At 51.2% G+C, this 27,749-nt stretch overlaps 10 protein-coding genes across 10 annotated transcripts; 3 read left to right on the top strand and 7 right to left on the bottom strand.

Annotated features, from left to right (window-relative positions):
- Positions 1–604: 604 nt before the first annotated feature.
- J3458_015657 (uncharacterized protein) lies at positions 605–3,317 on the bottom strand. The gene has a single exon (XM_007815829.2). The coding sequence runs from the start codon at positions 2,924–2,926 to the stop codon at positions 1,130–1,132; it is 1,797 nt and encodes a 598-aa protein (XP_007814020.1). The 5' UTR covers positions 2,927–3,317; the 3' UTR covers positions 605–1,129.
- A 424-nt stretch (positions 3,318–3,741) lies between these two features.
- Positions 3,742–4,489, top strand: rps30a (40S ribosomal protein eS30). Its single transcript, XM_007815828.2, has 4 exons — positions 3,742–3,869; positions 3,937–3,962; positions 4,073–4,177; positions 4,246–4,489. The coding sequence occupies exons 1-4, from the start codon at positions 3,836–3,838 to the stop codon at positions 4,267–4,269; spliced, it is 189 nt and encodes a 62-aa protein (XP_007814019.2). The 5' UTR covers positions 3,742–3,835; the 3' UTR covers positions 4,270–4,489.
- A 429-nt stretch (positions 4,490–4,918) lies between these two features.
- RBM8A (RNA-binding protein 8A) lies at positions 4,919–5,431 on the top strand (the record flags this gene model as incomplete). The annotated part of the gene is made up of 2 exons (XM_007815827.1): positions 4,919–5,152; positions 5,210–5,431. The coding sequence occupies 2 exons, from the start codon at positions 4,919–4,921 to the stop codon at positions 5,429–5,431; spliced, it is 456 nt and encodes a 151-aa protein (XP_007814018.1).
- A 429-nt stretch (positions 5,432–5,860) lies between these two features.
- J3458_015654 (uncharacterized protein) lies at positions 5,861–8,917 on the bottom strand (the record flags this gene model as incomplete). Its single annotated transcript, XM_007815826.2, has 1 exon — positions 5,861–8,917. Exon 1 carries the CDS (start codon positions 8,342–8,344, stop codon positions 5,861–5,863), a length of 2,484 nt encoding a protein of 827 aa, XP_007814017.2. The 5' UTR covers positions 8,345–8,917.
- A 157-nt stretch (positions 8,918–9,074) lies between these two features.
- RTC1 (SEA (Seh1-associated) complex subunit) lies at positions 9,075–15,646 on the top strand. Its single transcript, XM_007815825.2, has one exon. It carries the CDS (start codon positions 9,237–9,239, stop codon positions 13,215–13,217), a length of 3,981 nt encoding a protein of 1,326 aa, XP_007814016.2. The 5' UTR covers positions 9,075–9,236; the 3' UTR covers positions 13,218–15,646.
- On the bottom strand, positions 13,609–15,517 carry J3458_015652 (uncharacterized protein; the record flags this gene model as incomplete). Its single annotated transcript, XM_007815824.2, has 2 exons — positions 13,609–15,036; positions 15,101–15,517. The coding sequence occupies 2 exons, from the start codon at positions 15,515–15,517 to the stop codon at positions 13,609–13,611; spliced, it is 1,845 nt and encodes a 614-aa protein (XP_007814015.1).
- A 256-nt stretch (positions 15,647–15,902) lies between the features above and the next one.
- On the bottom strand, positions 15,903–17,064 carry J3458_015651 (uncharacterized protein; the record flags this gene model as incomplete). The annotated part of the gene is made up of 3 exons (XM_007815823.2): positions 15,903–16,409; positions 16,485–16,699; positions 16,803–17,064. 3 exons carry the CDS (start codon positions 17,062–17,064, stop codon positions 15,903–15,905), a joined length of 984 nt encoding a protein of 327 aa, XP_007814014.2.
- A 4,913-nt stretch (positions 17,065–21,977) lies between these two features.
- J3458_015650 (uncharacterized protein) lies at positions 21,978–22,967 on the bottom strand (the record flags this gene model as incomplete). The annotated part of the gene is made up of 1 exon (XM_007815822.1): positions 21,978–22,967. The coding sequence occupies one exon, from the start codon at positions 22,965–22,967 to the stop codon at positions 21,978–21,980; it is 990 nt and encodes a 329-aa protein (XP_007814013.1).
- A 2,429-nt stretch (positions 22,968–25,396) lies between these two features.
- Positions 25,397–26,344, bottom strand: J3458_015649 (uncharacterized protein; the record flags this gene model as incomplete). The annotated part of the gene is made up of 1 exon (XM_066120879.1): positions 25,397–26,344. One exon carries the CDS (start codon positions 26,342–26,344, stop codon positions 25,397–25,399), a length of 948 nt encoding a protein of 315 aa, XP_065974207.1.
- A 2-nt stretch (positions 26,345–26,346) lies between these two features.
- On the bottom strand, positions 26,347–26,886 carry J3458_015648 (uncharacterized protein; the record flags this gene model as incomplete). The annotated part of the gene is given in 2 exon segments (XM_066120878.1): positions 26,347–26,631; positions 26,650–26,886. 2 exon segments carry the CDS (start codon positions 26,884–26,886, stop codon positions 26,347–26,349), a joined length of 522 nt encoding a protein of 173 aa, XP_065974206.1.
- Positions 26,887–27,749: the final 863 nt, after the last annotated feature.

Here is a 27,749-nt window from a genome sequence, read left to right as displayed (position 1 = left end):
TTTCAATAGTTTTAAATAGATTTTTAAAAGTTGAAATGCGGCGCTTTGCTGCGCCAATAGACCTCCGTCGTCTGCGAGTCATCAAACTGATCAAAGGCACAAACTGGGGTCTTTGGTCGGCTAAATTCCGATGGGCGAATGCCTCCAAGGATGACAGGTTCGCACTATTTGTTCTGCACTTTTTCCCGTGCGTCGTCTTGAGGAGTCAAGGGAAGTGGATGTCGGACTCTGTTCACTGGACGTCTGTCGCGGCCAGGACAAAATACGGCTCAATTGGAAAATGCCCTCATTGCATGGCTGAATACAGCTTACAGGGTACTGGAGCGAGCGGCATCGACCGGATCTGGCAAGACCTTGGGAGCGCGGATGACCCGAGGCATGCGTGCTGCACCGAGATGGTTTCGGACAGGTACAAGGCTCAAAGGGAAGCAGGGAGGATTGTGGAACTTTTTGGACCGATATAGCCTCAAGAGAAGGGAATATGCAGGCACATGGGTTCGTTCTTGACTCCGTGTCACCTCGAGGGTAAATCAGGGCGTTTCTTTGCAAGGTGGTGCTGGAGCACCGCACGAGCTTTTACGAAACACATTACCGTAGCTCGTGTCTTTTGAGGAAATTGGTTTAACGTATTGGTGGATCGGCGTATGCAAATTCAGAATTAATTGGCCAAGGATGTACTTATTTGGACAAACTCAAATTGAGAAGAAATGCTGCACCGTGCTCTTAGTATACTTTTTCAGTATCTTGAGACAAAATATGCATCTCCGGTCCTGTGGTGCACAAGAAATCAAACTATTCGAAATATGTGAGAGGTTCTGTTTTTGTCCCAGAGAAAAGCCGAGCTGGTGATTGCTGTGCCTTCATCTGAAAACTGGCTACATTGTGCACCCTCACAAGATTTTGACTAGTTGCGGTGACTAGGTTTCCCAACCTGAATATCAGCCTTGGCACAAGCCTCCATCTTTCTGATCCCGTCAGTCCCCAGGAGCGGCATGACCGCATGCAAACAAACGCCTCGCTTTGGTAATTCCTACTTGACACAATAGAAATGAAAAAAAAAAAAAAAAATAATCATACCTCCGTACATTGACAGCATCAATTCGTAATATCAAATGACCGGCTGGCCCACTCAAGTCAGGGAGCTCCTGTACGAAGCCACATCTGCACATCTCGGACTAATATGCGTCCACAACTCATCCTGCTCAGTGTAATCATGGAGTCCATTGCCCAGGGCGTCGCCTTCGACAGCTGTACAGATTAGTGTCCGCCAAAGCCTTCGACACCATGCTTTGAATCTCTTTGAAAACTCGTTGGGAATCCTGAGTCTCACTGCCACCCACTTGTAATCCGGGGCGTGGTCCTCTCTCAGCGCCTCCTCAGGCTCACTCGGTGCCGGCGCCGACAGCAACAGATCCTCGTCGAGCCAAGTCTTGTGTTTGATGTGCCCGGGCGGCAGAGTGAGGCTGAGAAACTCCAACGAAGTCGCGATAGTAAGGGAACAAGCCCTCAGTGGGTTCACCATTGACTTCATGAAGAACGACATCCAATGGGGGTATAACACAGCAAAGTCGGTCATGGCAAGATGCGTGGAGCCCACAATGGTGAGCATCCAGCACAGAGTCTTGGATTCACGCGCTTCTTGGCAAAACCCGACGACTCGTTCGAAATTCTCCTTCCAGTGCATGAATGCCTCTGACGATATGGCAATGATGGGCTTGACTACAATGTTATCGGGGCCGTCGCCTCGAGCAGGAGTTCCTTGACCCCACGCGTCGAGAATGACGCCTTGGCCCAGCCATGGGAGAGACTGGTCCCGACAGAGTTGGATCGTGGTTGCTCCTCCAAACGAGTGGCCCATGGCGGTGACCTTGTCGAGAAACATGCTCCCTTTCCAGCTGTCCCAAGTTATCCCCGTGAGTCCCCTGGAGCTGGAGCCGATATTGCCCTTCTTCCGCAAGTTGAGGCGCGCGACGTCGTCCCCCCTGCCGTTGTTTATGAGCGAGAGCACATGGTATGCCTCCTTGATCTCTTGCAGCCTGAGCTCGATCTGGGCGTTTCGGAGGTGGCTGTCTACGCCGCGAGGGTTGTGTGGAGAGGTATCCTGGGCATTGTCTTTTGGTAAAATGTAGTCCATGATGTAGTACGGGTTCACGCCGCGCTTCTTCTGACCTTCAACCTTTTTGTTCTTGGCCCCGGACCCGTGCTCCTCGTCGTTTCCGGACACGATTTCCGCTGTTGAAGACTCAATCTCCGTTGCGCTGACATTCTCAGGCAGGTTCACTAGCGTCCTCGCGCCGCTTCCGTCCCTATGCTCGACCGCGACCACGACGAAGCCGAAACTAGCCAGTTCGCCACATATTGTGCTGTAGCACAGCCTCGAGCCTCCCAACCCATGGCTAAATATGATGACGGGAAACGTAGGTTTATCGTCTTTTCCACCGTCCTCTTTGTCGGAAGCCATATCTTCCTTGGAACTATTTTTCGCCCAGTAGTCTGCCAGCTTGGCGTTTCGAAACGCAGGCAGCTTTGTAAAAAGCGACGTACAAGCCAGATATCCCGTGACGGGTGCCGCCGGGATATTGAGAAACTTTGCGTATCCCTTTGAAGTGGCAATTCTAGGCGCAGGCATCCAATTGACGCGCCGGAGGTTGTGTGCACCATCCGAGGCTTCGATGGTTTCCCTCACGTCACATGGGTAGTATATACCCATAAGCACGGTGTCCAGACGCAGCACTGGTTTCCCCCCGCGTTTCAAATTAGATATGGGACGTGGGTTCCGGGCCGGAACCTCGACGTCCATGTAGCCGACGTTGTACGGGCCATTGTAGTTGGGCAGACGGTGGAGGAATCTTTCCCGCAGCGTCTTGCGTGGGATCACTGCGGACCGTCCGGAGGTCTCAGTAGGCGTCGCTGTCAAGTGAACCATGGTGAGGCTTCTGACTATATCACTGGAGAAAACTGAATAAACATTTCATGTATCGACAGAGGGTTTTGGTCTTGCTTGCAAAGAATCTGGAGTCTTGGTCATTTTGAGGGAGGGCTGTCGGGAGGCAGGGATCTGGGACTTATAGGGCTGATCGTGGGCACTGATGGGAAGGAGCGAGAATTTGTGACGTCAACATTTGGCTGCGCGACTCGGTTTGAGGGAAGCCACGCATGCATCGGCGCACGCTTTGCATCGTCGATGAGATCGGGCCATTGATTACTTGGGACTCATGGCGTTTGCCTTGCCGTTAGGATGATGCATGTGTAGCAACTGAGCCGGGCCACAGATTCCTTACTGCTTACTCTTGGAGCCGAGTGATGTTGAGCCAACCAATTCACTTGGTCACTGAAAACGTTGAAATCTGGGCGCGTCAACGGTTTATTTGGCCACGCAAAGTGAAGTGGGTTTTCAAGACTCCCAGCCATTGGCTGTGCTTTAAGCTCCCTATCGAAGTCACGCGTCGAGGTACTTGCAGCTCTTATTCTACTACTCTGTAGCTATTTTCGTATAACAGAAATTTGAGTATAATCCCATGGAATATAGCTTACTACCATTTTTTTTTTCTATGATTCAATAAATGCAAGTATTAGTACCTCAGGTAGGTAGTGGATGCAAATCCAAATGAATAAGCGACCCTCCAAAAAAAAAAAAGCTGACTAACCCAACAAACCAAGGTGGGCGAGAGTCATAGCGCGCCAATATTTTTCCGGCAGGGCAAATCGCCGTCCCCACTCACGTGAGCCTCGCCTCCCACACACAACCATTTGCCAAATTCCGCAAAAACTCATTCGCCTCTTCTCCGCCGACCGACTCCCTCATCCACAGCATCGCCAAACACCATCCATCATCATGGGTAAAGTTCACGGATCTCTCGCCCGTGCCGGTGCGTCCTCGCCCCCTCGACCCGATCAATAACGTCGCACGGCGAACTTAGACTAATCATCTCGCAGGCAAGGTCAAGTCTCAGACCCCCAAAGTACGAACCCACCGATGCTGTGCCTGCCGGCGAAACACACCCCCCTCCCCCCCGACCACGATCACGAACGACGATGACTGACTATTTTTTTTTCTCCCTGCTGCGTTTAGGTTGAGCCCCAGGAGAAGGCCAAGGTCCCCAAGGGCCGTGCTCTCAAGCGCCTCAAGTACATCCGACGATTCGTCAACGTCACCCTCACTGGTGGCAAGAGAAAGGTGAGGACCGAAAAACGCTCAGCCACGGCATCTGGAGAGGGGAGGAAGCGCTGATCATGGTGGCTTAGATGAACCCCAACCCCGGCTCGTAAGGATATACCGACAGGAGAGGGGATGAAGTGAACGTCAAAAAATGTACAGGGTGGAACGCCGTTTCCTCATGGTTATTTTGAGAAGAAAAATCGGCGGGACGGAATATGGGTCGATCAGGAAGCTGAGCACCTCTGCATGTGACGACTGGGTGCGACGAAGCGCGGCGACTTTTCTCGGGCGTCTTGGTGTCGTTCGTCAATAAAGAAAACATTCATCCGCAGTTTGCCTCATAATCAGTGACCATGTGATGTCAAAACGACCCCGATGCGACCTTTGATGAGGAAAATGATCATTGACTTCGTCGGACGAAAATCACCGGCTAGCAGTCTGCATTCTATCCGTCCTGTGCCACAACCAATTTAGCATCCCCTTTCAACCAGATATCAAAGAATACAGGTATACATATATACAAGCCATCATCAACACCTAGAACGTAGAATCACCTAGGTCTCGTAATACTGTTCCTTTCATAAACATGCCGCCCTTCTGGTCCGGCGTTCAGAAATCACAATCACGTGACCTATACCGAGCTTCTGCCCCACGTCAATAGTCAACCCGTAGCTTCATTGCAAGGGCCGCACATCCCTCTCTGGCGCTCTAAAGACACCATCTCTTCCCGCGTCGTTCGCCGAATTCCAAACCGAAATCATGGCCGACGTAGACATGGACGTCGACCGACCTGCGTCGCCCCCGGCACGCAACGAATCCGAAATGCAAACCCACACCAAAGCCACGGCTGTCCGATCCATCGAAGGCTGGATCATCATCGTCACAAACGTCCATGAAGAGGCTGATGAGGAGGCGATACAAGACAAATTCGGCGACTTTGGAGAGATCAAGAACTTGCACCTGAACTTGGACCGGAGAAGCGGCTACGTCAAGGTACGTGCTGCCTACTTGAAAAATGCAGGAGAGCGGGAATGGCTAAACCTGGTGTAGGGCTACGCATTGATCGAGTACGCCACCTTGGAAGAAGCGCGGGCTGCGATTGACGGTGCGCACGAGACCAAGTTGCTGGACCAGACCATCGCGGTGGACTTTGCCTTTGTGAGACCGCCGCCTGGCAAGGGCGGTAGGGGAGGCAGGGCGGGCGGTGGCAGCGGCGCTGGCGGGCGAAGACAACGAAGCCGTAGTAGGAGTCCGGCTGCAAAGGACGAATGAAGCGGCAAGGGTGGATGGGCGTGAGGGAAAACGCGGGATATAAAAGCCATGAAGCCGATGTTTTGATCTAGGCGGGATCAAGAGACGTCGGCACATGTACTCGATAATAATAAGGTATGTTAAGCTTCGAGGCGGTGCATGAATGACGCCTGGCTAACCTACAATAGAATGGAACATTGGCGCAGGAAACAGACATGGTCGCCATGTTTCTGACAGGAGGGCTAATCTTGTACCCCGTCTGGGGATTTTTGTTTTTGCATAGTTGGGCGACTGGGCTTGAGAACAATGTCGCTATGTAGACATATGCAAAACTGAATTTGTCCCTCAATTGTCCAACCTTTGTTTTTTCGGTCAAAATTTCTTTGGGGCCATATTGAAAGACTCAAGCATGGCTACCATGGGAAAATCGCTGAATGGTTCAGTTTGTTTCTATATCAGTATAATGTCCACTGACTTCTTTGCGACGTCAAACATCATTTCCCCATTCATTACACCGTGCACATAACACTCGCCCACTAGACAATAATGTGCTTCTCTTTCAGTGGGACGGATCACAAATGGGACATCGCATCCATGGATGATAACTACGACATCGCTCTCCTGTGTCGACAGTGGCATTAATCCAATCAAGCGATCCTCCGTGAAACATAGCGAATGCTTGTTAGCGACAAGGCTAATTGAAGACGCGTAAGCAGCACAATCTTCTGGTAGGCCGGTTGTGGATCCTGCAGTGGCGACGCCCATGTGTACGAGGAGGTCCAACGTTGCTACTGGGTACGCATGTGTGCATATGTAGTATGCTAATGCAAGAAGCACCGGTACTAATAGCAAGACGTGTATCCAGCGGAATATGGGCAGAAGAACCATGAACACTACAGCCGGTTCAACTGCAATGTACTGCATCCATGCCAGGCCGCTCAAGACGACCACCTGAGCGATAACGGGCAAATATCGAATTCCGATGACCATCAAAGGTATTGCCATTAGACAACCCACAAGAAGTAGAACAACAGCCTTGGAAAACAAAACTTGGTCATGTTTTTTCATGTTCTCATATTGTAAAGCGAATTCCGGTGGCGCTGGTTCGCCCAGCATGGTTCGATTGGCGACCATTGTTCGCCAGAAAGCTTCAATCATTGGTTCCCCTGTGTCGTAGACGTTTCCAAGCCTCAAGACCATAGATTCGTACATGCTCACAGGGAGGAGTAATTTGCCCGGCAGCACAACCTTTACATGGCTGACTGGTGTGGCACGAACGTGTAGCAGACCCTGCTTAACATCACCGCCGAATATCACACTAGTGCCTCCAGCAGCGTTGTAAAGTTTTCGAGGGAGATTATTTAGGGTTTCTGTATTCGTGTTCGTGCTGCTCCCCTGCCTCTCTCTAGTGTCATTTGCGTTGGCTATTGTGCCCTGAGTCCCTCTGGAAACAGTGGCTGTATTCTGCGCATTGCTTGAAGCTACGGCTGTCGAAGGTGGCGCAAGTCCCTCTTTATCTTCCTGGCTTCTGTCGTGTGTTGTTTCTTCGTTGGATATTAGGGCAAAACGAGTAAATCCAGGGTCTGAATCTTGCGAATACCGCACTGATGTCCAATTTGGCACCCAAGATGGCCAGTCCCGTGGATAGATATTGTTTGATGTAATGCCAGCAGTCGAGAGGATTAGCGGGAGATGCCCATTGTTGATAAATGTAGCCGCGAATTGCGTCGAAACAATCGCGAGGCTTTGTTCCGCTGAGTATATGGGTTTGTACCCGGCCGCATCTTCGGCTAGACCGAGAAGGGCATATAGTCGGTCAATAGGCTGGGTTGCCCGGAAATTACTTGTTCGATGTAGGAGATCCAGTAGGCTATGTCTTTGAAAAGGGAAGGTTTGTCCTGCGGCACGGTCCGATAACCATTTATTTCGTGTGAACTTTTCGAAGCCTTTAATGGAGCTTAAATCTTTCCGAATGGACAATCCGGAAGGATCAGACGGCACGCCTTTGTCAAGATTGAACACCATGTAAGGTCCTGACATGTAACCTTGGGCGCGCATACGCAAATCAGTGACAAGGTGCAGAGATCTAGCCCCTTCGTGAGCTTCCCTGTAGTCATCCAGTCTCCTGGTCGTGAACAAATCTTTCGAGTAACCATGGAACATGAGCTGTCGATTGGAAATATATGCCTTAGATGCCAGCCAGAGCTTATGCCAATCTATTTGCAGGTCACCACAGATGACGCATACATCTGTGGCATATACAAACTCTTGTATGATCCAGACCCGACGGAACCAAGGTCGTCGGAAGAACGCACGCAGCGCAGGCCAACTCTTGTCTTCGACTGGGGGGAGTACAAACCCGCTTTGCTTCGCAAGACCAACTCCTATCTCGCCGTGAGGATGTACAGAGTCATCCAGATGCTCAGAGTAGTCGGCTATTGAAGACAAGAGCTCCAGAGCCGCGGGAACGTTGTCAGCTTCATCGCCTAGGTAGACTTGCACACAAGCTGCAATGCGATATATGTCAGGCATAAGTTGGATTTGTTCTCCCTTCTCCGTGTTCGATTCCGAGGTAATCTGATTGATGCAAATCGCATCTGCCCACAAAACTCGAGCCTCGTTGGGCAATGCCAATCGGCGAAGAATTGTGTGAAGCGTAGACGTAATTTTTATCGCGGCCTCCTCGCCGTTGTCGCCGCGAATAACGACTTGAAATGGGGTTCTGGTGTCACCTCCCCAATGATAGGAGATTGCATCGTATGAAAGAGAATGCTCCAAGTAACCGTCGCCAGCCTCGGAGAGTTGGTATTTTGGGTTTGTTAGCCGGTGATGGATGATCTTTCCGGAGAGGAGCCGTTGAGAATTTTGAGTAGCATCCAGCCGCAACAGACGGATCTCACCAGGTTGAAGTGCCTCATATTGGTAATCTCTCATCTTGATCGCAGACGGAGTTGACGGGCTGCAGTATTTGGACCTGACTGAAACAAAGGACGTACGTTTCTGCTCCAATAAGACACATGGCTGAGGACGACCCTCCCAAGTGTTAGTGTCTGATCATGCAATATAAAGGTTTTACCCTGGCTGACCTGGAGGATCAGCATCGTGCAGGGTTTGCCTCATGACCGTGAGCCGCATCTAATAATTGCCTGATTGGGAGGCCTCGGCGGGCAGATTCCACCATGACAGAAGTGAGCTGCCTGTTTGATGCGGCTGAGTTGAACAAGGGGGCCTTGGCACGGCGAAATCCCAGCCCCATGCTGTGAAACGATAATTCGGCCGTCGGAGAAATCTGTTGCTCGTAGGCTGTAGCTGAAGTTGGGCGTTTGCCCTTGGCAAAGAAAACTCGCTTGATATAGCGCATATGTTGGTGCGTGCTGCCGCGTCGTCAGCCGATCCATGGACTCGGACTTCATGATCAGCGCGCTGGGTAGCAAATGTATGAAATGGCGAGGCAATGACCTGCTTTGGTGCCGTCAAAGGTGTCAAGTTGGAACATATCAGTTTGACATTGATCGGTTGGAGCCTAATGACGCCTAGAAGTTGGATATCCGACCCAGACCACGGAACCAACTCGCCGAGGAAGCCACGAAGCCCCACCCAGCTTGCTTGCTCCTTCCCCACGTAATACCGTCCCATCTCCCTTCAACGTACGTTCTGCAGGTCCGCCTTGACACAGAGTTGCATTGGCATTCTCCCAAACCATCTCAATTACACCCGACGCTGATTCACAGCCATGGGCATTGCGCCGTCGCAGTAAATGATCCCGCAAGTCTATTGCTTCGAATGCCCCTGATGGCGTCTCTGATATACCGCCACCGCCGCCATCATGTATAATCGCGAGTCCAAGATCATGCGCAAGCTCCTCGGCAAGGCGGCGCCCGACTCTGCGACTGGTGACTTGGCTTCAATCACCGGCACGACCACACCTATTCCGACCTCGTTCCGCCCGTCCAAGTCGCAAAATGCCGTATATGATGCGGGAGCCCCGATATCGTGCTTTGACGTTTCTGCTGATCGCCGCGCCGTCGTGCTGGGAGGGGCGCATATTCTCAAGACCATCCTTCTGGACGATCTGACAGCCTCTAGCTTCAAATTTAACGACGGCATCGATGTACGCACCGCAATCACTACGAGACAGTCGACTGTGTCTCGGCAGAATGTTGTGGCCGATCAGCTCAATATACGCGACGTGAAATGGCACGGCAATTCTCACATATACACTGCGTGTGCAAGCGGCAAAGTCTTCTCATACGATCTGACGCGATTTAGTGCGGGCGACAATGAACCCCTGGAATACATCTTGACCCAAGAGGACTCACGGCAGATGAACACCTTGGACATAAGCCCTCACCTAAAGACCTGGTTATTGACTGGTGGACAGGATGGAACTGCGCGCGTCTTTGATTGCAGCAACACCACTCCGGCGAGACACGGTCTCAGCTTTAGGCAACGCTTTGCACCACTCAGATGCATCGATCCGATCAGAAAAGTTAGATGGTCTCCTGCCAACGGCCACGAGATGGCTTGCTGTACGGAAAGCGGCGTCATCATGAAGTGGGACGTGCGACAACCCTCACGCCCCGTTCTTAGAATCAATGCACATGAGAAATCGTGCTCAGATATTGCATGGCACCATGACGGCATTCACTTGATTAGTGCCGGAATGGACACAAAGATTCACACTTGGGACTTGGGCAACACGGCGGACAAGAGACAGAAGCCGAAATGGACCATATCAACACCTGCACCAGTGGCTGCTGTAGCCTGGCGCCCGGGGCTTTGGTCGGCGAGTGCCCATGCCAGGCGAGTTGCGCAGATTGCTGTGACCTATGATGAAACTAGCAGTCGAAGATATGGCACATCAGCAGTACACATTTGGGACTTGGCGAGGCCATCCATGCCGTATAAAGAAATCGAGAGGTTCGAAACATCTCCATCAGCTCTGGCGTGGCAGGACCAGGATATGCTATGGACTGTTGGCCAGGATGGGACCTTCAACCAATGCGACGTGGCATTTGCTCCCAAGGTCATTGATCGCCAATCGACTTCGGCCATGGCATTTTCTCCAAGAGGAGATCTGCTCATGTTTCTTGATGAGCGTCCGCTATCACATCGACCACGGCTTCCAGTGGTACACCAATCTGATGCTATGCATCGCGCCACATACAGCTCCAGCCCCAGCAACCAGGGCCTAAGCATAAGCCGAAGCGATTCTGAAGATGATGTAATAGGAACCTTTCTTGGATCACGGCGCAGGATCCTCCGAAACAGGAGACCCAGTGGAAGAGGTACCATTCCCTTAAGCACCACCCCGCCTTCCGGCGGAGCACCATTTGCAGACGATAACAAGCAGAATATGGGTCTGGAACAATCTATCAATATGACTGGAATCTTCAGGTCTCAGCAAGCCATGTCTTTTGGACCTATTCCTGCAGCGAAGCCTGTGCACATATATCACTTTTTATCTAATACGTACCTGGAGACGCTCAAACGAGAACTTCCATACTCTGATGGTGGCAAGCCATTAGTAGAGAGAGTGGGCATCATCATGGAACAGTATGCGAAAGCTGCTGAAGTAGCGAACTTGTACCGTCTGGCACAGACATGGCGAATCTTAGCATATGCCATGAATCTTCTCCTCAAACGCAGGGCACAATACCATTTTGAGGTTCGAGTTGGGCAGTTCCAGAAAGTTCAAGTTGACGATGTCATAAAAGGCGCAGATAAGTTAAAAGCCTCGGAAATGTATGCCAATGGGGAAGATACTCCTAGACGACCGTCAGCACAAAGAAGCAGCATCGACGGCCGGTTCCACTCTATCCGGTCATTGCTCGCGGAAGAGATTGAAAGCACATCGAATGTACCAACACCTGTGGCAAGGCCAGCTGATAGTGCCACGAACACTGCCAGTCCCGGTCATGACGATGCCGTACATCAGCATGGCAAACGATTGTCACCCATTGTCGAACCAGAGTCGCTCACTATCGGGCCTGCTGCTCATGGGTCCTTTAGAGAGTCCCAAAGTCCCCGGCAACGTCATGACTCGGAACCTATATCAGTGGGGAGTGAGCAAACCGATGATTCGGCAACTTCATGCACCGAGGGCTATGACTTTTATGATACAGAGGTGTTAGCAAAGGCGATCGATGTTCCCGTACCAAGGAGAAAGAACAGCTCTAGAGGAGTGCCTTATCGCGGTAGGAACGTCAGGCAGGATTCAGACGAAAGCTTTGGCCAGATGTTCTCCATCTCAAATGGAACTAAGAGATCTGGGAGGATGGGATCTAGTGGCGATGCATTTGCCAAGCCGCTCAACCGGGAACAGTCTGACCAGGGGAGAGAAAGCGGTGCCTCGAGTGCAGACTCCCCAGCCATGGCAAATACGCTAGCGGGGAGGAACGGCCGGTCTCCACGCTCGAATGACTCCCAAGAGGAAGTTTTCATGATTTCACAGACGACAAAGACTGAGGATAGCCATGCATCTCAACCATCCTTTACTTCACAGGACACCGATGGGATGGGTCTAGGGGAATCGCCTCTCAATTCGGTGCCGGAGATCAGAACCAGCCGATCAGTCAGCCCCAAGAAGGAGTCCATATCACCTCGGCACGACCCCCGGCCTCACGTCGTCGAAACAGATTATCTCCCATGGAGCAATGATCCGCCCTACCCTCATCCCGTAAACGCCCACAACTCCAAAGCGAGCCCGGCTTCAATCTCGCCTCTCAACCCCTGCAATTTGTTGCTCAGCGCGTTGGACTTTGAATCCAAAACATCGGCCCTGAATGCCTCAGCAATGATCCTGTTGCTAAGACCGCTCGTGCCCACTCCTGTCATCGACAGCCACAGGGCCAGCGCCATCCTTCGCCAGCACCACCTGCGACTGATGCGAATGGGCCTCTTTGTCGAGGCAGCTCTGCTACGGAACCTGTGCATACAGGGATGGCCGGACGGCCTGCCAGACTGGGGAGACAACTACGTATCCATCTTTGGCGGTGCCCAACAAGGCGTCAAGGTGGGCTTATTCTGCTCGTCGTGCCGCAAACCCCGAGAAGTCGACCCCTCGGCCGGCCAAGACGCAGTGTGGACATGCGAACGATGCCGAAGTGTCATGGCGCCATGCCCGGTGTGCGGCCACCGCGAAGCAGAGCGGCCATCCTTCATCCCATCGGAGACGAGGCCCTCTGCCTCGGACGTCGAATCCGAAACGTGGCTGTCAGAATGGTGGTACTGCCCGGGCTGCGCACACGGCGGCCACGCCTCCTGCCTGCAGCTATGGCACGGCGCGTCAGAGCCCGTCGCCGCCGCAGATCCATCCGCCAAGTACAGCGACGGGTGCTGTCCCTCGGACGGCTGCGGCCACGCCTGCCTGCCCGGCAAATACCGCGGCGAGACAACGACAGCCCGGTCAGACGAGCTCGGTCGCGCGGCGGTGGATTCGTCCCGCGTAAGAGATGGCCCCGCGAGCCGCGGCGGCAGCAGGCGATCGAGTCCCGGCGCGCCGTATGACCGCAGTGTAAAGAGCGACATGAACGATGTGCCGCAGAGCAAGGCCGTTGGCACTGGCGCGAGAGGCCCTGAACAAGGGCAGCGGGGGCATCCTGAGTTCGAGCCCGGGGAGGTCAAGCGGCGCGGGAGACAGGGAGCGAAGGAAGAGTGTAAAGTTTGCAAGGACAGATCGTTGATTGTTGTTTTTTTTTCTTTTGGCGTTTACAATACCCCCGGTTCTCATAGAGCGGACCCATGTATTTATCCTGGGTGCTCGACGGCAGGATACTTGATGCTTTGGCGCAGAGCAAGGTTGTAGAAATTACGATGATTATACTTATGACATGATGCCTATCTGTTGACTATCGTATAAACATGATGGCGCCCTTCATCCCCTGAAGCTACGTTGCTGCGTTCCCGTTCGGCCCAAGCTCCCCTCTTCAACACCACACATCCCATCACGCACATTCAGGGGATGATGCGAGAGTAGCAATCAAGTCTGCACTATACAGCGGGACACTTGGATTAAGAGATGTAGTGTTCATCTAAAACAAGGTGTAGACTTGCACGGCAGGGATACAAGCGAGGACAAGTGGACGACCAACGTAAAAACTGGGATGTTACAAAGTGCCGCCAGTCTGACAACCAGGACACGGTCGCGAGGTCAAACGAAACCGCTCCCAGCCACGCCTCGCCGCATCGTACACGGGCTATGCAACATTCTCCCTCAGCCCCTTGGTGCGCAAGGTAAACCTCGCGTCGTCCCCAAACGGCAACAGGCCGACACCACTGTCCGCTCCCCAGCCGCCGTCCCCGTCGCCATTCGCCTGTGCGGCCGCGTTGCGCAGCGCCTCGCCGTGCTGGTTCGCAATCTCGCTGTCTGCGCTTCCCCTCCTGCTGCCGCCGGCACTGCTGCTGCTTTCGGCGTCGGCCACGGCGCCCATGCGGCCTTTCAACCTGCCCGCCCACAGACCGCGCACGCCGCCCTTTTTGCGCTCGGGAACCTCGTCTGTTCCGGCGCTGCACACGTAGAGGAGGTACTTTAGATTAGGGAGCGAGTGCCGGATGTCGACGACCTTGAGGCCCTGAGACGCGCAGAGGGCCTCGATGTTCTTGTTGAGCAGGAACCAGCCGTATTCGAAGCGCCACTGGGCGATTGTCGAGCCGCCCCGGGGCAGGTAGAGGGGGAATTCGCGCCGCTGGGGCTGCCGCTCGGGGATGTGGGAGATGTCGTCTCTGGCGTAGGACCGCGAGCCGCAGGCTGACAGGGGGTATGGCAGCGGGCAGGATAGGTAAAACTGCAAATGGCGCGTGAGCATCGCGACGAGGCCTAGCGCTGCGGAGAGCACGTCCTCGTTGATTGCCCTGGCCGTGGCGGCGTCGTATGTCGAGTTGGGCAGTGGCAGGTTGCAGATTTGAAAGGACAACGGAGGCGCGTTTGGGATCGGGGTGATGGGGAAAATGTCTGACAGCTCCGAGCATATCCTCCGCCTCTGGCCGCGAATTTGCTGCTCCGTCTTGTGCAGCAGCGCAATGGAAGCGGCCAGCTTCTCCTTGTTGTTGGCAATGTCTTTTTCTGCCGCCGCCTGGGCGTCCCTGCCTGTTGAAATGGCTTCCCTCCTGCTGCGCAGTGACTCCAACAGCTCGTCCCGTCGTTTTCGGGCCGTCTTGTTTGCTCGCTGCTGTGTGGCAACGAACTTGTCGGCAAGGGATACTTCTTCATCGGCAGCAGGGGTCGGGTCGCTCGGGGATTTTTCGAGGATTTGGTTGATTTGCTGGGTGATTCTGTGCTGGGTGTCGATGGCATCTTGTATGGAGCTTTCGAGGTTAGCGAGCTTCATGAGTGCGTTGTACGAAGAAGTCGCGGCTGCCGGGGGAGCATGTTTCGGGTCGGCCGTCTTGGTCGGGAAATCGAGCGAGTATACGCCGTCCTCGAGGTGTAGTATTATGGCATTGGGGGGGAATTGACGGTCTATTAATGTGCTGATAAAGTTGAGTCGTCGTAAATCTATGAATTCTTGGAGGAGAAAGACCCATGTCTGCTGGGGCCGCTTTGCCCAGACGCGGATGCTGACGGTGCATGATCTCGAAACAAGGGGTCCGTCGGCCGAGAGATCGAAGAATTGGAAGTTGAAGTTCTACAGAAAGAGTTAGGCGCGTGGCGGACAAGACAGCAGGGCGTGCTGGAGCGTGATATCGTACCGCGGATTGATTGCGGACTTCGCTAATGTAGATGGGCTCCTCGCACTCGGCCACATGCAGCGAGAAGAAGGCGTCTCCCACCGAGGCTTGCACCAGACTCTCCAGCCTCTTCTGGCGCGTCGAGGGATTCGCATGCGAAAGACTCAAGCTCGTCCTACGAGGTTGGGCGGGCGGCCTCCTCTTCTCAGCGCGCAGGCCATCCCGCCGCAGGCTATCGGACGAGCGAGACGTGTGCAGGTGTGCGGCCTCGCGCAGCATGCCGAGCTTGCTGGGGCTCCCGAGTATGGCTGCATCGTCGGCGGAGTGCGAGGTGGCCAGGGCAAAGGTCAGGTTTCGCAACGAGAGACCTTTGAGATGGCGGAGCTTGCGGTTCTGGGGGAGCAGGCGAGGCCGGCGGGGCTCGGAGAGCGTCGACATGATGCTCGCATGCTGGCGCAATCTCCGCGCTGTCGATGGCTCATGCCTGGTGGGACGGGGGTGAGGCCACGCGCTTGTGATGGACGTCGCGGGTTTGGCTCGAGGTTGCGCGTGCCGCCACGTATTCACGAGACATGTGGGCTGTTTGGTGTTGCCATTGGCAGCTGGCTTTACATCGAGTCGATTTGACGTTGGCGCCACATGCACACGCCACTCTTCACTCGCCACAGGGATATGTCATTCATGGTCTTTTCTTGATAATACGGCCAGCGTTTTCTTATTCCATCTAAAATCGCAACTCTAACGACTCCAATGAACATGTAATCGACATGGTTTTGACCATGGAGTTCAATGTCGCACTCAACGATTCGACTTCTATCCTTGCTCAGAATCCCCTTTCCCTTGCCTCCGCAAAAGCCGTCAAGCGCCTAATCCTCTTCTGTCTTCTCTGCCTCTTCCGTCCCGTCGTCTTTACCTCCTCTGTCTCCTCTGCCTCCTGTGTCTTCTCTGCCTCCTCTGCATGACGGATAAGTGTTTTTTCCGCCTCTTGGAGACCGTATCCAATTTCGGACACGCTCCACTGCAAGGGCTCCCAGTGTGCTTGATCGAATTGCTTCTGCTGCTCTTTGAGTTTCTTCTGCATCCAAGACAAGGCTCCGTGTAAGGCCGAGACAATCTTGTGTTGGTCCTTTAAACTGCCATCTCCCTGGATCAAGTCGTCCAGAGGGAGGCCACCATGCTTCTTAAGGTTCAAGAATAGTTTGGCAACCCCACACTCATCAAGTAAGTTTGAGAGAGCTGGAAAAAGCGCCGGCTCCGCATACAGCTTTACGGCGACCACGAGGTTTGGATGGACAGGATCGTAACCAGCGGACTTGTTTTTCTCGCGCGTCTAGGTTCCATCGGCAATTAGCCTGAATCTCGCGAGCTATTTAATGTTGGCTGTCGGCTGTCGGCTTATACATACCTCTGGCTGTGCATCTGGATTCAGCTGAAATCCCAAGCGCTGATTGGTGTCGTAACATCGGATGCCCTTCGAGTGATGTGCGAAGTTGTCATACGACTGCGCAATGGAACCGACGTCTTTTATTCCTAGCTTGGTCTCCTCCTGAAATTCTCTCTCGCTAGTCTGACCATGATTCTCACCCGTGTCCAAGTGTCCTCCTGGCACCGCCAGTGTTCCTGCAAGTCATCACGTTAGTCTAGTTTATCACATTTGTTGATAGCCCACGCAGCGAAACTGTAGATAAATGGTACAAGGTGCTAAGTGTCTGCGGTGACTTACCAGCTCCGTGGCTCCCCATGCGAGGACCGACTATAATGAACCCAGTCTTCGGGTTCACTACGAGAGTAGACACGCCTGTTCGAGTGTGCTTGAAGTCTGGATGCACTTCGTATTTGGTCAGATCGGCCGTTTTCTTGTCCTTCATTTCCCTTCTCTTTCCATCCTCGACGAGGATTCGACTAGCCTGCTTATCATGGAGCGCACGCAGCTCATTACCGCTCAAAGCCAGTCTAGCAGGCTCGAAAGGCTTGTTGAAGCACATGGTTGATGATGGTTGGCAAATAATTGCAAGGATAATGAGCCTGGCACTTGAAAATTCTAGCCAGGGCAAAAAGGCTCCTTATATGGTTGGCTGGAGCGAACACGGCCTCTTCGTGTCACACAAACCCAAGAAAATCAAGCCGTGAACAAGGGCGGCTCCATGTGTCTGATCCAACGCCCACATGTGCACTGCTGTTTGTACTCTGACACTGCCCCCAGACAAGTCGACAAACAGGACTGAAGCTCCAACGACCAATTCTCAGAGAAAGGGCCTCCATTCACTGTCACGTGGACATCTGACGAGTGGGCAACTGTCGTACAACGGTTGAGCCATGCTTGGCGCAACAACACTACGAACGAGGTTGGGTGCCTGGGTTGCCCTGTATCCAACTTCTGTTCATCGAATGATTTCTGCTCTTGAATATTCACTGGGCCTGAGTGCTGTCAAGTTTCAATAGTCGATCGCCGTTGACGCCCGGCTTCCTGAACGCCCAGATGTGCGCCTTGGACTCAGCCTCGTCCAACAAAGAAAAGTCGCCCACCACTTACACAAAACCTGAGGCCGCCAAAACAAAGACCAAAAATACAAGTCCCAAACTTTACTTGAACAGCCTCTAATCCTGGAGAATCTCAAAACACCTTTGCGCACAAGCCGTCCCATCAGTTCAGAACCGGCAGACGACGACATATCACTCTATGACATGTCCACCATGACTACTTCTTTGGCATTCTCAGCCACCATGCACATCAACGGGCACACGTCTTACAGCTCCTTGCAGCTCCCGAACACAAATCAAACAGTAGCCCTTTCAGCCGCCTTTTCTACCACGGTAGCTGGACGAGTTTCTTGATTCTGAGTCTGCCTGCAGGTCATAGCGATGTCCGCTGACACGAACCTCGGAAGCGAAACCTGGCCGTTCCAACGAGCAATGTTGCACGACAGCGTTTTGATGCCCACTCTTGAGCTGCGAATGCGAGTGGCGTATGATTTCTATCACACCGAGCTTCTGCAAAAGCTTGCCTCTCGAGCAAGAGCCAAGATCTTGTGCTGTATGCGTCTGGAAATCTTCTGAGGGTAATCACAACAGTGCTATGTACAAATTTTGTGGTTTTCATAGCTGAGGCATCCACTGGCTGTTCTCACGGATGGCTCAAACACGATTTCAACAGACCCATATTTGCTTCACCTGTCGCTGAGATGCGTATTGAATAATAATGGAATATTTACGTAATATATAACAAAGGGCACCATGCTCTAATTGAACAGCAACTCTACCCCTTATAATCCGTTGGCAATATAAATAACTTATCTAGATACTTCCAGGCCCATGTAAGACCGATGAGAAAGACATAAGCCCATCTCCAGGCATCTTGCTACTTTAACCTAAGACAATTATCGGTAAACGCTCAGCAAATGTAAGCTAATCATATGCAAATACATTGTAGGTACTGTAGCGGTTGCAGCGGCCTTGTTTACCCTAGCTACAGGCTTTATATTCACGATTTACTATAGCTAACTTTCCACAGCTTCCATTTTTCCAGCTAAACTTCCTCATCTCCTCGATCTCGCCGCTTCCCCTACCCTCGGTCGACGCATCATTGGATTCAGGGTCTTGTAGCTGCTGCAGCTACCCATAGACAGTCAATCAGATTACATCGTGGAGCCGTTAAAAAGAGGTGCTGTGGCAGACGGTACGACGAACGATGAGGCAAGTACGTTCAGGCCAAGGTGTTGTAAATACAACAGCAATTTACACAGCGGAAAGTTCCGTTGTTGGGGAGGCTTTTGGAGGCCTCAATTGAACGAATTTAATGATATTGGTGATTGACGAAGATCTCTGTTGAATACACTGAAAACCCTGAAATTAACTTGGCCCCTTTTATACGCTGGAAGAGCCCCTGAAGACCCCTGCTGAAACCCCCAATCCGAGCCCTAATTTGAGTCCTAGAAAAAGCAACCATCATGACCAACAGCCTCCAAATATCACCAGCTTTTTGACCCCAGCCAACACAAGGACCACGCGGCCTACTCAGACATGTTCGCCTCACAGGCTATGCCTGTAGATTCGTTTTAAAAGGCCAATTATCACTTGACACTACCACAGGCTGTGACGGGAAGCTCATTGATGGTGTTTAGTATTGTATCCATCTATCCTATTATTGAATCGCGACTGGCAAGGCCCAGCTCACCATACCTGACGAACTGTCACTCTTATCTCGTAATTCTTATCTTGACTTCCAAGTCAAAAATATCTGATGAGAGACAAATAATCATAAAATAGTGCACAATTATAAAAGTAAAGCAATTAGTTCATTTATATATTTGCAAAGCATATTTGATAGTAAATTTAGCAAGAGATTCCTAGCATCTTAAACTTATTTGAACGTATATAACAACGCTTTACATAGTTCCGAGGTGCCTTCAGCCGGGAGGACTCCAACACGAGTGAGCTGTTCCTTGATTTCCGTCGGACTCAATAGGTAACAAAGACAATACTCGAGCGGCAAGTAATGTGTCCTGTTTCCGCACACAAAAACTGGAGGAATAGGGGGAACTCGATACGAATGTCCTTCAATCGTCTGTTGAAGAAGGCTTCCAGCTTCCAGTTTCTGACCTAGTTTGGCGCACGTCGCACATAAGTGTCTCAATGCCCTTATCGAATCGCGATTCTTACACCCATATGCTTCCAGTCGTTTCTCTAATACCTGACGCAGAAGTTTCTCCGCTTCTTGTATTTCATCCAAGTGGTAGAGAGAAAGGCCCAGGCTTTCCATTGCTAATAGCGTGAGGTCATATTCGATTCCCCGTGTTCCCTTTGCCATTTTCAAAGCCCGCAGCCCAATCGCCTTCGCCTCTTTAAACTCATTTAAACGATTATGTGTATCACATAGGGATACCATTATCCGTATCCCAATTGGACAATGCTTATCGATACCCTGATTCTTGTACAAGTCCAGGGCCTCAAGGAGAAGTCTCTTCGCTTCATGAAGGTAAAGCTCTCTCTCCGCAGAAGCGTGAACCTTGAGATCGAGGTAATCCGCCACGCCAGCAGCAAAATTATAACAATGAGAAAGAATGAGCTGACTCTGTAATGATAGTGCAAATGAGTCTTGTATAGTTATTTTTTGACCATGCACAGGAGACATTAGCTTTTGTTCCTCCTTTCGACGATCAGAGGTTAGAATCTCATTACTTATTTTCGACAACGAAACTCTCTTTCCCCCCAACTTATGTATTTCGTGATAATACGAAAATATCATCGGAATCCTTAGCTGTTGCTCCGCCCCTCGCCGAACGAGATGGTCATCGTCTAGAACATGAATGCTTAGCGCCCATGCACAACGTGCCATGGTCTTCGCTTCTTCCATCTTGTCTGCCGAAATATATGCTTTGGCTATGTCCGTCATTGTCTCCAGCGTATCCAAGTCGAGGTAACCTAACTCTGTCACCCTATTTTCGAGCAACTTTGGCGTATTTTTGAGGACTGCCTCGGCGTGACAGCAGCTCCACAAGTAGACGCGCTCTTCTTCAGGACCTTCGGCTGCTTCTGTCACTAATTTGAGAGCTTCGGCGATATACTTGACAGTCTCCTTGTGGGAATCTAGCCATGCTTTGGTAGATAGCTGTACCAATCGATGCATCTCAAAGCTCTCCCCGAACTTGTTTTCGGTGAGCAATTGAAACGACCTCAGTGGCCCTAAGTCTTTGATGAAGTCTATCCCAGGCTTTTTACCCCTTGAAAAACATGAGTATGAAATTCTTTGCCTGTCTAGAAAACATAACCGTGATAAAAGCTCTGCCGAACGAGGCTCGCGATGCTTTAGCAAATCAAACGAGAGATTGAAACTTTTAATAACTGAGTGTGGGACGTGGCTGTACCGTCGTTGGTCATGTAAGTCATCGCTCAATAGCTTGATAGACTCCTCTTCACTACTCGTTAGGAGTCTGAGGTAGTCTGCCATACTAATTCCGTTCTCTAGAATAAATGCAATAGCTTGGGTAATTGCTGAAGGCAAGTATTCCAGGTTCTTTAAAAGCGGAAGCAGTACAGTCTCGTCCATGTTTTCCTGTAGTTTTGTCTGAAACAATTCTGTGGCCTCTTCAACGGTCATTCCCTCAACATCGACAACGAGACTCTGACAGAGTCTCCGGCCAGCACGCGCGTCTTGAGTCGTGACGAGCACGGAGCAATGTTTGGTGTAAGGAATATAATCAGCTAGTACTAGTTGATGGGTTACAAGGTCAGCTTGTCTGCTACAGTAGGTCGGCAACGAAGCTAACGACTCCTAGATTTTGACATGACGGTAGGAAGTGGGACTAAGGAAACCAAGCTGTACCTTGACGAGAAGACTGCCCTGATACAATCACCTCTTGCGGCGAGACAAGAAGCTCGGCATCGTCATTGCTGTCTATTATCAAAAGCCAGAGGACATTCTCTCGCTCTTTAAGCGACTGTAGCAACCAGGTAAAGTATCTCATAAGCCTTGCTATCGTTTTTTATGGGGATCTTTAAGACGTGGGCGATATCTCGATAGGATTGTATGAAACTCGTAACACTGCTAGCAATGACCCAGAATATCCGGGTTTTCGGGGCGCTTTTCTCCACGCGATTAGCATATTCGATCGCTATCTGCGTTTTTCTACAAAAGAGTCAGAGAAGCTCTGGACATACTGCGTCGCACAGAAGAGGGATATACTAACCCGACTCCGCTACGACCGACTATAGCCAGTCGACTGTGCACCGAGCGTCGCAGCAACTTCCTTTCAAGCTTTTCGAGAATGTCTTTCCTCCCGACAAAGTCCGGGTCTTCGCAGAAAGGTACGGTTGAGCATTGAGTATCAGAGGCTTCATTTTCAGTGTCTAGACCTTGTTAGTCCAGATGAAAAACTAACTTGACGACATTTGACATGTACTAACCAGGCCTTGCATCTATTCGTTTATGCGACGTTGTTGTATTTATAATGTCCGTCGCAGGTATAACCGATAGCAGCTCTTTTGCACATGCTGCTGCTGTCCCCGCCGCATACGCCTGCCACAGCTTATTCTTGTGCGAGTCCGCGTAGTCACAAATACCGCGGATCACAAGACACGGGGCGTTGTTCATCAAACCCGCCGCCTCCATTTCAAAGCAGAGTACCCCGCCGAGACCCCGGCTTACGCGATCTCTTATCACCGCATCTCTCATAACCTTGTCGCCGGATGCTATTGTGCCGTAGTGGATCACAAACTGGGAAGTCTTGCGTGGCGCCCTTTTCACCACCCGCTCTTGGCTGCATGACTTGCAAGTCTGGCCCTCTTCCCCAACGTGCGTGTACTCTGCTTCATAGAGAGTATCAGCCCAATCAATGTCGCGTCCAAATACCGGAAGGCGATGAAGCTTGGTAATATACTCCACAGAACGGATCTTTTGTCGAAAGTAATTAGATTGAAGCTTCGCGACGGCGCTTAAGAGGGCCTTGGGTGGAGAAGCAAGGGAGCCAGTACGCACAAAGCCGCCCGGCTTTTCTTTGCCGAAATCGTACTGAACTACTCCACCATAATTTTGAGCTGGCTGGCTGATAACGACGTCGCCGAGCCGGATATCGTTGCGCACGCTGGGAACCCCTCCTCCAACGCCAACCAGCAAAATGAAACGAATCTCTCTGAATGAAGCCATCATCTGGGTCACAAGGGCAGCTGCTGACACGTTGCCGGTCTGTCCGGCCGGCAAGCATGCGATCACAACGTTATGCTTGTCAAACGTGCCAAATGCATATGAATTGCCGTCATTTGGATCCAGGCTGGGTTCTGTGTGTTCCTCGTCCAATAGTTCCTGTGCTGCTGCATACTCTATCGGGAGAGCACACACCCATCCTACTGTGTACTCTTTCGGGGGAGGAAGTTGGAAACGACGTTCCATCATGGCACGGCACTGCTTTCGCTCAACGGCTGGGCCGGCAGGGCAGTTGATGAAAATATAGACGTAGCCTTCTCTTCGGCGAAAATATCTCTGGGAGGTCTCTTCGAAGCTAGTTCAAAATAGATGCTGTTTTGTATCCTTGCGTTAGCACGGTCGATGCATCTTGTTTACGAGGCGGTTGTTGCAGGTGGGAACACAATCGAGCGCCTGGATTTCGAATCTGCGCTAGCCGCAGCGAGCCTGACGGCTCAAAATATTTTGTGCAAAAGGTGATGTACTGGCTCAATATTGCAGTTAGATAGAGCAGGATGGGGAGTGATGTAGTAAGTCCCCTCGTTGACGGAAATGATCAAAAGGACCTCTGGACCTCTGGCCTCGATGCCCAAGGACAGCCACCCATCAGGCAGCAAAAAGATAGGAAAGAAGCCTCATTAGATTCAGGACGGCACAAATGCCTAAAAATATCCCTTGCTATAGGAACAAGGCTTGGAAAGGGAACGCCGCACGACGTACTGAGGGGCTAGAACTTACACAACACGCCCAGCCAGTCTCCCTCCTCGCTCCTCCCACCTCATGTCATAATTTACGAGTTGGAACGCAGTTTAAGCCTTTTACTATCGATTCCGACGCAGTCTGGAGCGATGCCGTGATCTTGGCCAAATTTTGATCCAACACTACTACTGAAGTTTCATCCTGCCAACGCATCAGGATAGTCTCCGCCTATGATCGGACCGGCCCGCGGGACCCACCAGCCGGCCCGAGCCATATGCACGCACAACAGGCTGTGCAGCCTTCATGCCCCGGTCTGGCAGCCGCGAAACCCTTTGTGGGAGGTCCAGAAAGTCGGCTTCCGAAACACGTTTACTCCACATTGACCTCTAAAATAGTAGCATGCAATTTATGTCCACTGATGAAGAGAAAAATACACAATTAAAGGAATTGAATAATCCAGGCTTGAATTTCCAGCTCTCACCTTGCTGGTGAAGTGTTGGGCTTGTCGTGATGATGGGGAGGGGGCAACAAGCCGTGAAACCTACTAGCACCGACGTGGAGCTTGAACGGCGCGGTGTGACACGAAACAGTCCTCTATTTTAGGTTTGAATGTGACAAGTCACAGAAATTCAACAAAATTGACTTAGCTGCGTAAAGCGGGCGTATGGTGGTGAGTGGCAACATTGTACGACCCAGCGTTGGGCAGAAATTGTACCATGTTTCCCTTGTTTGTCTCAGGAAAGTCATGTTTCACCAACAGTTGTCTGAACTAGTTGCTACGGCAAGCAATTCTTTCTGACGCCTGTAAACTTCATGTTTATCCTTAGCCGTGAGTTTGAAATGCGCCAGCGGTGTTTGTGGGCCACTATCATTGTTTTTCGAGGGTTCGATCCCAATTCCAGCTTGGTAATTGCTGCTCTACATTTTCTACGTCTTTATTGACCCCGGGGATAAGGCTCGTGACCTTACTCCACCCTTAATGACTTCTTCGCAAATCTGTTTCGTCCTGGTGAGTCGTACGGGCAAGTCAGTGAAATGCAGTGTCACTATCAGCGCCTGAGGTGGTCTTGAATTATGGCCTGTTGCCGCGTTCTTTAATTGGTGGTGAAGGACCGAGAATTAAAGAACGCCCACTCTCGAAGAGGCTCACGTGTCGCAGCTGACATGCATAATCCGAGAGCTTCCAGCAGGCCGCCTTGGGTAGCCCAAGAAAAGGCATTTTACATGGCAAGCTTTGGCAGGATCCAAGCTTACATTGCATGACTGAGTACTTGCGTAGTTTATAACCAATCAGTTGGCTGAGTCTAGGCTCTATTTGAAGATGCAATATGGCGGGCAATCGCGGTGACAGAGGCCAGAGAAAGAGAGCCAAGATGTGCATACTTATAAGCTGGACATCGGGGACATTCGCGGAGGGCAGCTATTGCTGGATCTTTTTGCTCCATGACTCAGTAGCTAAACACGACATACCACTCTGACAGCTTGTACAACAAGGCCGTTTTGCTTGCAGTTGCTAAGCAAGAGATGTTTTGGCGGAGATGTTTGGCGTCAACTGTCAGATATGTGGTCTTTAGTGCATGGATCTCGAAAAGGTAGTAAGCCAGTCAAAACTAAACCAACTTTAATATTCGCGTACCGCTTCACATCTGATGCCTCTACTTTGCGTACGTTAGTGAGCGTGATTGTTCCGATTTCCTGAAAGGCCTCGACAGGCTGGTTGGTCAAATAGACTAGTTCTGTATACGAGGGATATGGAAACATCATTCTGATTGTACTACCTAGTCATTGATACCCTTCCATCGTATACTCGCTCCACAACAAACTAGTTCCGCATGTCGAAATCAGCTGCTGACCGCACGCCCTCTTCTTTTATAAACATGCCGGGCGGAGCATGAGTTTCATCATATAACCAATACAGGCGGTCAATAGCTCCCCCCTGACTAGTAGATCCAAACCTGACCCTGTAAGACTTCTACAGGACGCGTCTGAAATCTCCCGCGCCTCGCAGTCATGTCATGAGGTTCGTTCCACACGAAAACATCGTGGTGAAGGTGTCGAAGATGATAAGTTTCGCTAGGCCTGCCTTGAAAACACATCCTCATCGTTTCGTTGCTGTCGACGGTGACGTCTATGTGGAAGCTCTTGGATTTATGCCAGAATCTGCCTACATACTCCTTCAATAGTCGCGGATTTGTTCCCTTTTCCCGCGATTGCTGCAGCTTCTCCTCAATCTCATCGGCCAGTTTTGCACCTCTAGCCGCCGAGACTGTCGCCAACTGCACAAAATCAATATCGCTGCGCGGCGATCCCGAGAGCAAGGTGTGCACCAGCATTTGCGGCACCCAGTCACAGGCATCACACAAGGCTGTTGAATTCTGCAAAGCAAATACAGCTGTCTCGGTCTCTGGAAGCAGGTACACAGCCGACGTGAAACCCTGCATGCTTCCTCCGTGATAAACCACGAGTCGAAATGAAAGCCCACGGCCAATCACAGGCATAGCAGGGACAAGATGCTTGTTATAGTTGAAGGACCCAAGAGGTGAAGGAAGTTCTGTGCGAGCCCATCCTAGTGCGTAGGATTCTTCGCGCATTGAGCGCATGGGAAGCTGATTATGCAGGCTCCAGATTGTAGGCAGCTGCTTAAAGGGCGAGCCGGGCGTGCTCGTACGCTGGTGATTAAACTGGTCATTTGCGGCATACATTAGATTTTTGAAGAAGCGCGAAAGATCATTCGTACAACTACGCACTCCTCCAGCGGCAGCCATTATAGTCTTGTCGGAGATGGTAGGAATAGGAACCTCGACTGGTGTGCCGTCTAGGAGAGGAAAGTAAGCCTTGGCTGCGTTTGGATCCTTTGACAACTCATCATCCAGAGAAGTGCGTGTCATGCCTAGCGGTCCATCAATAATTCGCCCAACAGCCTCGAATGCAAAATTGGAATAAAGAAAGTCGGCACGGAAAGCTCGAACTGTTGGCTGAGAGATGCATCGAGCGCCTCGGACTTGGACAGAAGAATATCGCCGGCACACTGCAACCAAAGGGCATCTGCTCGAGCCACGCCGATCTTGTGGGACAATAGATCAATCAGAGTGATTTCGCATCCTCTGCCGTCAAATGCGTGGGCCAGCTCTGGCAAGATGTGAGATACTGGCGCCTTCCAGTCAAGAGTTCCATCCTGTACCAAGATACCTACCAGAGCCGACACCATCGCTTTCGTCATTGATCCAATAAAGTAAATTGTGTCTCCATCTGGGAGCTTACCATCTTTCACGCTGGCATGTCCAAAGTGGTGGGAGTAGACTTCAGCCCCAAGGTGAAGGACACTGACTGAGAGTCCTGGAGCGCCGGCAATGCGGCATATTCTCGAGATGAGGTCTTCTTGGGCTTCTAAATTGCACCTGAGATCTGTGATCTCAGTATTGCGCTCCATTGCCGGTTGTGGAAGTAGAGATGACCGTATTAATCTTGAAGGTGAATGGATCAGATGGGATTGCAAAGCTTTGGGTGATTCACATACCTGTGGGGTATGTGAGGAGAAGCAAAGGAAATATTCCGCCGCTCTTCGATTGCCCATTATCTTACCACAGGTGCTTGTGTAAAAGCAATGTGCCATGCCTTCTTATCTACCTGGTGCCTGTGCAGATCCTACGAGTCTTGTTGGACAAAGAGAGCACTGACTTCTTGTCCCGCCCCCTGGTCGGCCAAAGAGATGCCATTCTCTGTACAATGTTCGCTAGGGACTTGAAAAAAAAAAGACGTAAGTCTTCTAGTTAAAAAGCCACAAACTGCTTTTCAAAGCTTGAGTACATCAATTCTGAACGATACCTAGATGTCAGGAATTATACTAACTGCATGACTCTATACTAGAGTTTAGATTTTTGGCAATAATTTCTCCTTGTACTGTTCTGCTAACAGAGTATGCGTTACATGCCGTATCGCTTTAAAAGCTCATAATATGGGATGCTGTCGTGTTCCAGCGTGGGTTTCAAACATTAAGCTTCATCCAATACGAAATGCGTCACCAGGAATCTCCATTCTCTTATTAACGCAGCAGGAATGGCTGCATACATGTGCTTCAGTGGCTGGTATTTCCGACCGCGGTGAAAGTTTTTTACATTGAAATTATTCGTAATGCCTGATCTCTGGTGTTACATTTCCCCGACGGCTAAAGAGCGGAATCATCCTTGGTATTCGATCTATCCAGCTAGGAACCTGGGCTATTTGTACAGGTATCCAGATAGACCCCATATTGAATGACTTAAGCACATTTCTAAATATCTATCAAAGGGTCTA

This window comes from Metarhizium acridum (genome assembly GCF_019434415.1).
Source record: "Metarhizium acridum strain ARSEF 324 chromosome Unknown scaffold_356, whole genome shotgun sequence".
In the NCBI taxonomy this organism is placed as follows: Eukaryota; Fungi; Ascomycota; class Sordariomycetes; order Hypocreales; family Clavicipitaceae; genus Metarhizium; species Metarhizium acridum.
This window is presented reverse-complemented; position numbering and strand designations above follow the sequence as displayed.